At 40.8% G+C, this 12,009-nt stretch overlaps 1 protein-coding gene across 4 annotated transcripts in view; it reads right to left on the bottom strand.

Annotated features, from left to right (window-relative positions):
• Positions 1-12,009, bottom strand: part of IFT81 (intraflagellar transport 81) — a 45,482-nt gene that overhangs the window by 4,169 nt on the left and 29,304 nt on the right. Inside the window, exons 12-19 of one of the 4 annotated variants that reach the window (XM_027689472.1) lie at positions 11,825-11,953; positions 10,569-10,658; positions 9,627-9,713; positions 8,092-8,163; positions 7,915-8,000; positions 3,972-4,017; positions 2,892-3,051; positions 1,818-2,785 (exon numbers count right to left, since the gene is read on the bottom strand). In XM_027689472.1, coding sequence (XP_027545273.1) covers positions 2,694-2,785; positions 2,892-3,051; positions 3,972-4,017; positions 7,915-8,000; positions 8,092-8,163; positions 9,627-9,713; positions 10,569-10,658; positions 11,825-11,953 — 762 coding nt within the window. In that variant the 3' untranslated portion in view covers positions 1,818-2,693. Of the gene's footprint in view, positions 1-1,817; positions 3,052-3,971; positions 4,018-4,039; positions 6,639-7,914; positions 8,001-8,091; positions 8,164-9,626; positions 9,714-10,568; positions 10,659-11,824; positions 11,954-12,009 lie in introns of those variants that run through there. The other 3 variants (XM_027689469.1, XM_027689470.1, XM_027689471.1) reach the window with 3 other exon arrangements.

The following is a 12,009-nucleotide window of genomic DNA, read 5'->3' as shown; positions in this document are numbered from 1 at the left end:
AGTAAAGTGTCCCTGCTCATTAATCACAACGTCCCCATCATGAGGACATTTCCAGGCACGGAGCTGCTGCTGAACACTTCTGCTGCTCTGTGTTTTGGAACAGTGAGCAGCATCACAGTGCTCACAGTAGGGAAGTCTTATCAAGAAAGCTCTGGAAACTGGTGCATATAAACATAATAAATGCAAAAGAAGGGCCTAACTTTTGTGATTGTGGGCAACTATATGCATGTGACAACCTGAGCAGTAATATCCATGGGAGTGAAGAGACAGAAACCAGTAATCCTAGATTCGGGTTAGCTAAGGAAGTATAAGAACATTTATTTTAGTTATTGTAGTTCAAATGGAAATAAAATGGTACCACTAATATAACCCAAATGATGTGGTAACCAAATGGTAAATGACTGCTCCTGTAAGAGGGTGGATGTGGTGTTTTCTCATGCCTGGAACTATTTTATCTCTCAGGTCTATGTGGAACTTGCTGTAGCTCCAAGAACAGCCGAAATCAACATCACTAAATCCCCCAAAGCTGCAGAATATTACAGTAGTTTTATAGCTGGGTTGCTTCCTCCTCCAGTTCTGGGTAAGGACAAGGAGAAGCCTTTGGAAACAAAGTGAGCTGCTGCTCATGTGACTGCTCAGATCACTGTTCCAACCGGGAGAAATTTGGTAAGTGCTGCAGCCCTGAATTTGTCCCCACACACTTTTGATTTATTTGGACCTTCCCAAGGGGAAGGCAGGTATTTTGCCATATGGGATGTTTAATTTTATAAACCAGCCAGGCTATTAATAATCACAAAGTAAAAAAAATGAGAAGTTAGCTTTTTGTTGCAAGATAGGAAGATAAAACTGTGAAATTCAAAGATTTCTGAATGCTCCCACCTGTGTGGAAAAGCCAGTGAACAGAATCCATTAAAGCTGCATTTATTAAATGTCCACTTGTATAAAAAGCTAAAAATAACATTTGAGTTTTTCCAATTTTCTTTTGATAACAGTTATTATGATTTTCTGCTTCATCTCAGAAAGTCATTTTGCTGCTGCTGCTGCAGTGTATAATCTGTGTGCCCTTTCTTGGTGCAGCACAAATGACAGAGCACTAATCAGATCAGAACAACAATCACGTCATCTTTGAGTAACTAGCAATAAACTGTTTTTACAAGGGAGAAAGATGAACTATTCTTAGTTTCTCTGAACAGAAAAACAGAAAATGATTGTACTCAATCTTACTTCACATCATTGCCATGAATTTCCAAGGCATTGCTTTTTCCTGGGCAGCAGGCTAATCCCTGTCATACATCTTTGTGTAAATGGTCCAGTCAAATAGGATTGCTAAGGTTTTGTTAAAAGTTTTGACCTAAAGTCTAAGAAATCCCCTTTCTCCCTGCCCTGTCTAGTGACTCTGAACCAGAGGCTGATTCCTAAGTAACCTAAATGCCCATTTTTGGTGATTATCCCACGTTTTCAGCATGTCTCATATCTACTTGTCTGCGTTCTTTTACTGTTGCTGTCAAGCCTTCTGCAAATCCCTCCATTAGAAGCCCCAGAATGGGATTGTCAGGACTTTCTCCAGCTCAGCAGCCCTGATAAGCCAGGCAGGTACCATCTGGTGATCCTGGAACAGGGCAGGCAGGTACAAAGCCTGTCCTGGGATCTATGGATCTGACTCCACTCCTCACACTCCCACTGCAGTGTGAACCCTTTGGGGGCATCCAAAATAAATGTCATTAAATGAGCCATTTCAACCTCTTTTTCCTGTGGCCCAGCTCCTAACAATTTCCTTCTTTCACCTAAAAAATGTGAAAAAGAAGAATACCACACAGTCACAATGTAGTTTTGCCAGCTTTTATTTTAGTTCTGTTAACAAATGTATTTAATGCAAAGACAAACTAGGAACTCTATAATTACCATACTCTCTCTGGATATAGAAACCAGCAGAAGATCTCACAGTTAGGTATCAAAGAAAGCAAAAATATTTTTTTATATCCTGAAAAGACATCCTACTTTAGGCAGGAAAAACTATAAAAAACCCCACCAACCTATCTAGAAATCCAGCAAGCCAAAGGAGAGGGAGGAGACGACCCTCTTTGGATGTGTAATCCCTTTGGAACCACCCTGTGCGCACAAAGCAGCTCAAAACATCCTCACAGGGGAAAGCTTTAGTCGACCTCCGTTTTTCACATGGGCAACTCAGAAAAAAATAAAGGAGGTAAATGTGCAAGAAAAATACTTCTGTTAAAAACAACAACAAAAGATAATGGAAAAAGCTCAGAATCCAAGTGATTGTTCTCCAAAGCGACTCCTGACGCTGCAGCAATGAAGTGTCTCCTGGAAGCACAATCAGCTGAACTGAACCGTGCAAGGAAAGTATGACCAGGAAAGTCTGAGCAGGGCTGTGAGGCCAGGGCTGTGCAGCTCCTGCAGTCACACTGCATGGAGAAGGACAATAGGGAAGGAGAGGGCCAAGCCAGGAGGGCCACAATTATAGAATATCAAGCCCCAGGCCTTGCAAAAATGTAACCTTAGCGATAGAGAATGAGAGGCAGAGCAATTACATAAGTTTTCCCTGACCCTGGAGAAGGATTTGTTTCCCTTTGATCTCTCTGCAGATGCCCTTCCCAGCCTCATAAACCATGGATTTATGAGGAGCGTCACCCCAGTGCAGCTCTTCCAACAGACCTTCCAACCACAACACGTGGTCACTGAAACAGTGGAGGAGAAGCTTCACAGACGGGTCTGTTGCTCTCTTTGTTTATCCACCAGAACCAAATACTGTACAAAAATTGTAGAACTGATGAAAGCAACAGGATTTAGTAAGAGTTTTCCGTTCAGAAGCCAACACAGCCACTTCATGTAGGTATTGGGAGGAAGAATTCATAACACAAGCCTGTCTTTACCTCCTTCCTGAATAACCTGACCAATGGCTGCTTGATTTTGTTGTTTCTGAAAACATTCTCTTTTACATTCCATTAACTGCTCAAAGTCCTGCCACATTTTCCTTTGCTTCATATTTGGCCCGTGACTTTCCCGTACAACCTTCTGCTTCTCTCGTAATTTCTGTTAAAAATACAAAAACATTAGATTTCTGGAAGAGTTCTACACCACAAGAATTGCTCACACAGCTTGGAATGACAGAGATTTTTATATGCTACTGAAATATTGTTTTGTTCAAGTTGATAACACTCCCTGCAAGCGCTAAATGCATTCACACCTGGGACTTAGATCTTTGTACAGATTGACAACTCTTTCCATGGTTTTTAACTGTCTAAATATTAGTCTTATCTATTTGAGAACTTATGCTAAAAATCTGAGATCATTTCCACGCAGAGCTCTTGCAGTATCAAGGTGCAACGTGCAATGGATTCGTATCATGATATTATAACATGAAATCAATGTTTTACAATTAAACCCACTCCTGATTATTAAAGTGGCAGCCCAAACCTGTAAAACCCCCCAAACTGACTCAGAAAAGGAAATTAATAAAAGCTGTTTGGTGTGACTTGCTAAGCCCAACCTTGTCCATGCTGATCTGAGCTTCAGACAAGATTAAAACTGGACAACTGGTTTTGTCTAAGGCAGATGATCCCCTGGCCTTTAACAACAGTGATAAGGTTGACAGGCTCAGAATTTATTGTCTTCAACAGGTTGCTTTATATACAACAGAAAATCTGAGCTGGCACAGTTCGTTATGCCCGTGTTTCAGTTTCTTATCCAAATGGTTTTCAGGGAATGTGCTGTCACATTGAGCTGTTTGACATCTTTTACAGCAGCTCATGCTATTCCCTGCAGGAAATCAAGCCCTGAGGAGTGAGCAGGATCCCTTTCCAGGGTATTAGTTACCAATGCCAGCAGTGATGGAATTTTCTTTGTAGGCTGCAATACGCTTTTTATAAAAGACTGACCACGGCCTTTGGGAATAAACCCCACAAAAATATGAACTGTCCAATGTTTGTACGAGGTAAAAGCCTCATTCTCACCTTCCCAAGGTTTTCTTGTTCAAGGATCATCCGTGTATACTGTTCTCTAAAGGAAATATAAAATGATTTTATCATTATTTGGTTCTATGTAACAGGAGAGAATAATGATGCAAACATGGAAAATGATGGAAGTATTGGGAGGTTCATAGCACAAAGAAACCTTTTTGTTGTTGGACAACATATCCCTTGACATCAAGGATCAGGTCTCCTTGTCTCAGCTGTGCATTTGGGAAAAGTGACACTGGATAAGATCTCTTACATTTTTGAAGCAGACATGATTATTGCTCCTTCCAGCTTGAAGGCAACAGTGAGATCCATCCAGATAAGATGTACCTGATCCCCTGTCATAATGCAGGTGATATCCTGGTGATATCCTGAGGTGAACCAGAGCGAGCGTCAGAGTTCACAGATCCACAGCCCTTAATTGCTGGGAATGCAGCGTTGGAATGAGTGGGAAAGTACAGGAATGAAGGGGAATAGTATTTCAGCCCAGGTCTGACAACTCCAGGGGCTGCAATGGGACCACTGTGCGTTCCTCTCTCAGAAAACAGCCCTCACATTTCGGGGCCTAAATATAGGCCGAGCAGCGTAACCGGTGACATTCATTACTAAAAGTCTTGGCTGTGCACCTTGGTCTGTAACAAGTGGCTGATCACTCTGACATACCCAAACCTGACACATGAACCCTGACAATAGAACATGCAAACCACAACAGCCTCGTTCAGAGACAGCACTAGGACTTACTTCAAATTTGTTTTCAACGTGACAATAGAAAAAAACTATTCACTGAGTCGCTTGAAAAAAAATCAATTATATTTTGTGTGTAATCGTTACATTTATGTGTGAGGGTGTGCTAGTGGAATTCAAAATAACCCAGCTCATCTAAAGGACTTTCCAGATTGCTCAGGGTAGAAGAGCTTTGTGTAGAGAAATCCTAATTTCCAGAAAGAAATGCCAGCCGTGGTGGTGCCAGAGTGTGAAGGTTTGCTGGAACGTGGTGAGCAGCCGTGTGAACTCCTGGCATCACGTTCCTTTATTCCTTCCCTTTCTACCAAGTACTCCAGGATTTTGACTGGAACACTTGGTCCTGCCTGCCACAGGAATGAAGCTGGATCACTTTATGATCTCTTGCTCTTGTACAATTCCAGCCAGGATGAATCAGAGCCATCCCAAGGCTGCTCCAGGTGCTCTGCTGTCCCGCTGATCCCCAGGAATCCTCACCAACCCAGAGGTGAGGCTGAAGCTGCTTGTTTGCCCTGGCACACAGCACATGTTCTAACACATTTGGCCTCAAGAGTACCCTTTTTTTTAAAAGTAGTTTTCAATGTAATCATCAGAAGACTTTATGTCTTTTCTAGTAAGTTTTTCTTTACTATTTATAATGATGACTGGAAAGAATGTAACTTAATAACTTTGTTAAAAACCCCACGACTTTCTATTTTTAGAGAAGAAAATTAACTTTTCACATTCCTAAGAAGTGACTCCACGGAACAGAGTTTATATTCAATAAAGAGGGTCTGAATTAAGACATTTTTTGTTCAATACGTTGCTAGGAAAGTGCTGGTCTATTTATGCTTCATTTTTACTCCGTTTACATTCCAGTGCCTGCTGAAAAATACATTCAGGTTCTAAAGGGATGTCTACAGACAAATGTTACTGTCTCATTTTATATTTTGCAAGGATCTCTCTATTGAACTTTGCTGTGATTCATTTAAATGAGACGGGTCTGTGACCTCTTAAAAAGGTCAGAACTGTGTCTAGTCCCTGTGGGAGGATAATTTCCACAGCCGGGGAGTGAAACGGGGACAGTGGAGAGGGGTAACACTGTGTTCACATTCCCCTCACCATACCTGGAATTACAGAGCTGGGCTCATGCTCCATTCCAGCAGCGGGCTCTGATGGCTGGTCCATGTGAACACTCACATCCTGGATGCTCATTTCCCAAGTATTTTTTGCTCAGCATTTGAGAACGAACCCAGCACCCCCTTCCCCACGGCCACAGAAGGGCCGTGCCTTATGTCTGACCCCGCTGCCTCAGCTGCTCCTCATCCTCATAAATACTCACATCATCACTAAGGTTTTTCTCTTTTCATCCTTCTGTTTAATTTTGCTGTTTCCTTGTCCTTCATTAGACAAATCCTTTATTTCCTACAGCCTTCCATTATTTTGTGAGATGGGATAACATTCTCTCTCTTTGTCCTTCTCTTCTCCCACCCTAATGTTTGTAGTGTTGATTCTTCTCTTCTTATTATTTTATGACCCAGTGTCTGAGCGTTCTCATGCCTCAGGTCCTTGCAGAAAGTCTCTCTGATAGGTATTAATCCAGTCCTTCACTTCCTGGTGGTCTCTGCCTCATGGTCTAGAACATGGAGATGCAGCTCCACCGGTACCAGTGCAAGGGGCTTTGGGACAACCTGTGGTTCAGGAAGGATCTGATGGAGGAAGACAACCTCATCTCTCAGTGTCTCCTGAGGGAATCCCTGGAGTTTTCTCACTGTTTGATACATCTCTATTCCTGTCAAGGGCCCCATTCCAGAGCCTGTAAAATTTTACTGGTCCACTACTGCCTTTTTCACTCCATGAGTGAAGAAATTGCTTCTGATGACACTGAATGACATTTGATTCCATACACTGACAGATAAAACAGTTCTTCCCTCGTTGCTACCACTGCAAGAGAAAGGTCCAGAAATGACTCTTGAAAGGTAAAAGTCCTAAGAGGACAGATACCTTGGGAAGGCAATTTATTCTTCCCTCTCCTTTGAGAAGTGCCAGACAACTCCTGGTTCCCTTTTCCTGTTGTGATGTCAGAACGCTGGATAGCCCAAAGCTTTCAAATGGAATGCAGAATGATTATTAATTATCTAATTAAGCAGTTCCACCTTTGCTTTGCCACATGGTCATGTTTTTAACTTATTTCGTGAATGGGACAATTTTGTGCAGCACTTTGGCACTTTGTACAGGAGCCTGTAGGAGAGGCACAGCTCTGACACAACAGACACAGATCCCAAGCAACAATCTGTCCTGTCACTGAAACACAAATGCAGAGAGATGGAAGAGGCCTCACATCAAGGAATTATGTTGCTGTGGCTTTTTAAAGTCCAAGCAATCAATCAACACCATTTTCAGCTTCATTATTTTGCTGGCAGCAAGGATCTATGATTTTTCTTTTTTTCGGGAAAAAAGAATTTCTATTTCCTGCAAAATTCTGAAATGGTGAAAAACTAATTGTGAAGAATAAACCTCAAGGATTTTGACACTTTTACCAAATGAATGCTATAAATGTTTTGGATTTTCCTGATGCTTAATTCTGACGGGGCTGAACCAGCTTGTTGACTTGTTGCCTGAATTTCATTTCAACTTTTATGTTTTATTAGAAGATTGAACATACACAAATTTTAAACAGGATACTTTTACAAAAATATTTAGTAAAGTGTAAAAAAATCTCTATGACATGGTAATATTTAGACTTCTTAGCACAGATAATTAATCCAAAATATCTCATTCTCAGAAAACATTTCCATCTTTGGCAGGACTAAAACTAAACCAAAAATAATCAGCAACTCAATTTATAGTATTTCCTGCTTCTCTCCCTGCCAAAGGTGAGGGGTCCTGAAAAGAATCACAGGATGAAGCAAATGGCTTTATGCTGGAGTAAATGAAACTGAGGGTAACCATGGAGGTTCATGGGATGGTGCAATTAAACCTCTCTCTGGGGCTGAGAATCTCCAGTGGGAAGGGAAAACCTTCTGGAATGTCTGAGAGAACTTGTAGGTTTAGAGCAGTATAGACTGGAATCCGAGCTGCTTATTTTTAGATTATTATAGTGCTTCTAAATTTATCAGGTGAACTCCTCCAGTTCAAACGCCAGTGAGAAAATTCCTGACTTCAGCCTCAGTTTATGGACATCCTTCATCCCACAGAGGGAACACACTGATGGACTCACCGGATCGCCTTCCGTCGCTCCTGTGGGTCTGGGGACACATAGGCCTTCATTTCTTCCTTAGCCCGCTGCAGCTGGACCTCCAGGGTCTATAAAAATACATAATTTAAATATCTATATATATATAAATATTGCAATCTTATTCCAGAATGAATAATTTGGCCCCTCTTGTGACCTTACCCTTTTCATGCAGTGAATGTAACGGTAGTTGCTCTCTTCCTGGGCACAGGCCTCGAGAAGCCCTTTCACTTCCTGTGGGAGAATAAGGACATGGTGACTGAAAGGCCCCAGGAGATGCCCTGTGTTGCCATATAAACCGTGAGAGTTTATAAGAATAATCCTGAATTAATAATTTCTCAGATGTTCATATAATTTAGGCTTTTCAGAAGTCTCTTTTAAAGTGAAATACAGCTGATTGGGTTTAGATTTGCAGTTTCAGTCATAGTCAGAGATGAGAAATGACTGTTAATGACTGTTAATGGGTGATTATTAATGACTGACTTCCAAACACTTCTCAAGTGCTGCCAAGACTCTTGTTCCTCAGCACATCTGAAGTGCCAAATACAGCTGTGAACAAGCATTTCCTGGAACACATCTGCAAAAGGGATGTTAGAAGGTACAGACATTCTAATGGGATGTTAATGAGCAATCAATGATTATGTGGAGCAGTATGGAGAAAGTGGGTTACTCCCATCTCTACATGGTCCATTCCAAAAAAACCCCAATAATCCAAATGGAATTCCTGTTCTCCGGGTCACACCACAGTTGTCGACTCCCGAGCTCTGTCACTGTGTGACTTTCACACCATCAGCTGGAAAATTGAATTCTACTCATGTCCAGCTCAATCAGTGGATGTGACTGTCATCATGTGTCAGAAAATTACTATGAGTTGTCTGCCAAGAAAAAAAGCCTTGATTGCTGTTATAAGACAGTTCTTACGGAACTGACTTCATACCAGGTCCATCTGTGGATTCTTTTACCATACAAAGGTACTTCTAGTGCAGGAAAACAACTATGTATATGTCTACCCACACTTTAAACGTACTCCCTTTCTATCTTGAAGTATATTCCTTTGTGGGCAAGGCCTTGAAAAGCCAAGCCCAGTCAAAATTCACAGGAGGTGATCAAGTGAGATAAAGCAGATCCACATAAACATGTTGATACTGTGCCCACCTTTGAGGACTGGGCTGTTTTAAGAGCCTCCTTCAGGCAATGCACAAATTACAGACACACAAGCTCTTAGCTAAACCTGTATGAGTTTTTTTAAAAAAACCTGTTTATATACAGGAATACAAGACAGTCCCATTTAATGAGGTCTCCTTGCCATCAATGTCAGTCATTAATTATCCCTGGGATTGGTTCCTAATGTAAGGAATCTGCTAAATGCATAGAAAGATTTGTCTTGATAAATTAATCCTTATTTTGTAGTCAAATTCTTCCCTAACAGATCCTATCTAGAGCAGCAGGAATTCTGGCAGATGCCCGTCCTTGCTCATCAAAGCTGGATGAGGTACCCTCGAGTCCATCTGCTGTGTGTGACTGTAGCCACTCCACAGCAGCTTCAGGCAGGATTTCCAAAGCTGGGGATCACCACTGACTCATTCCCACCTGAAGTGGATTTGTACTTCCCATATCCTGAGGGAAAGCAGGGGAAATATTGTACCACAGTGACTAACGTTGCATTTTTCCATGTGCACGACCAAGCCCCACCTCACCTGTTCCAGGGCCGAGCGGTTGCTCTCCAGCCCGGCCGCACAACTGTCGTACTGGATTTTCTTTTCATCACATTCTTGAGTTAATTCCTGAGGTGAAAAGGGCAGAAGGGCACATAAATGAAATGTTCCTTTGATTGACACGTGACACTCAGGCCAAAGAGACACTCAGGGAATCTCCTCTGTCCAGCCCCATCCACGGCTTTACCATTGCCGGGTAACAGGGCCGTGCTTGCAAGAAGAAAGGACAAGTAATCATAAAACTAGACATTAAGACAGGATCAATTTACTTGCTCCCTATGAAAAGTCAGATTTCTAGTTGTGCACACCCAACTCCTCCTAGATTTCATTTGCTGACACTTTGAATGGAAACATTAAAAGGTTTTCTGGGAATTTCGTTGATAGATAAATGCATCACCCTATTTCCTTCCATGGCAATGAGCCAAGTTATGGCAGCTCTAGACCCAAAAGACTTGTTTTTCCAGCTCTCTGTAAAATTTTGAAAACAAATGGATAAATTTGTCAGTCCCACAGACTAACACAGGACTTAGATCAATGTATTCAACTACTTCAATGAGATGTTATCTGCAAACCATTCAGAAAGGAGAGCATTAGTTGGGATCATTAATGCTGAGATGCAGAAATAGCTTTGGAACCAACCCAAAACTAACTTTGCTTTGGGTTTGAACCATGATTTCTTATATTTTCCTTGGTGTAGTAATTTTTTAAATTGCTATAAAGGACTAAATTCTGTGCCTGCACTGTCAGCTTTTACAAATTCCAACCTTTAGCACGTTGCCTGTTGCAAACACTGTTGACCCATTCTGCTCTTTCCAGCTTTCCCTCGGAGTTATGTCCTTGTAGAGCGCTACAGAGATCTGTAAATTGGACTTATTTGTGGTTCTGACTTGATTTACACAGACAGGGAGGAGCATTGGTACAAACCTGGCACTTCTGACGCAGCTGCCTGAGCTCTTTGATGACAGGAGCAAGGCTTGCCTTCTTCTCTGCCACCACTGCATTCAGCTTCTTTACCTGAGAAAGGGACAAAAGAATATTCATTAACACTAAAAAGCACATTCATGTAATTAGGGATGTGAAAAGAAAGGGGAGACAAAGCAAAATGTGGGGAGAAAAAATCTGCGATGAAGCCATAATTATGTACGAATTATATATAAATGAAGCCTTAATTATATAACCAAGTTCAGGTCTAATTAGGACAGGGAAAGAGCCCATCTGGCAGTGGGGTCATTCCCATAAATGAGACAAATTCTGCTCCCAGAACATCCCAGAGAATTCCAAGAGACAGCCCATGTGCCAGATACCAAAGAGCTTAAGGAGTAGGGAAAATGAAGGAATTGCATAGAGGGAGACAGAAAGAAAGGGAGAAATCCTTAAGAAAAAAACCAAACAAACCTGCATAGGCTAAATAAAGCTTGAAAATGCTAAAAGTGAGGCACACAGACATATTTATACTGAAAATTAAAATTTTATCCAGCTTTCTATTTGAGAGCAATTCTACTTTAATTATGCCACTTTATTTTAAAAGTGCCTCAATGATTTAAAAAAATGCTATTTTGCTTTTTGCTCTTTTATAATATTTTCAAATTAGAAATTCAAGTTCTTTCTTGCTTCTACATCTATGTGGGCAGGTAAATTAAAACATGACAGATCTAAGGGCAATTGAAAATCAGGCTATAGAGAAAAAGACAAGCTATTTAGCTCTTTAAGCATATTAAGTATCTTTCTAACAAAAGCTGAACTACAGTGATTTACAAACATTTTAGAAAAAGATTCTGTTACAGATTCAAACCATCCATCTCTTTCAAATAATGTGCAAGAACAAATACAAAACCACTTCTGAAATCACAAAAAAGTAAAAAAATCAAAGACAAGACTTGATACCCCTGAGGTTTCTGAAGGGGAGAAAAGGAGGATTTATTTGTAGGATTTATTTTTATATATAGCTCTTCTTCGTACATTAAAAGAAATGCACATTTTAGTAAACTTTGTCCAGATTACCTTTGCAGATGTATCTGAATTTTATACATATATACACACACACACATATATATATATATATAAACACAGATTGATTAAAGGAAAATTATAACCCCCCAAAAAACATTAAACTTGGGGTTATATGCTGAGGAACTAGATAATCAAACTGAGCAAATACAGTAGTTTAAGACAAAAATCACCATTTCAGACATATTATCTAATGTCTGGCCTTTCATTTCATCCATTTCACTCTTCACTGCAGAGACTCTTTCCAGCTCCTCCTGGGTGTAACTGTATCCAGAAATGCCTTTTTTCTCTTCAATCACTTGCTGCAGACACAAACAATAAATGCTGAATTAACCCCATTAACCAAGAAACAGCAAAT

This window comes from Neopelma chrysocephalum, unplaced genomic scaffold (genome assembly GCF_003984885.1).
Source record: "Neopelma chrysocephalum unplaced genomic scaffold, ASM398488v2 Primary Assembly neopelma1_77, whole genome shotgun sequence".
Lineage (NCBI taxonomy): Eukaryota > Metazoa > Chordata > Aves > Passeriformes > Pipridae > Neopelma > Neopelma chrysocephalum.
This window is presented reverse-complemented; position numbering and strand designations above follow the sequence as displayed.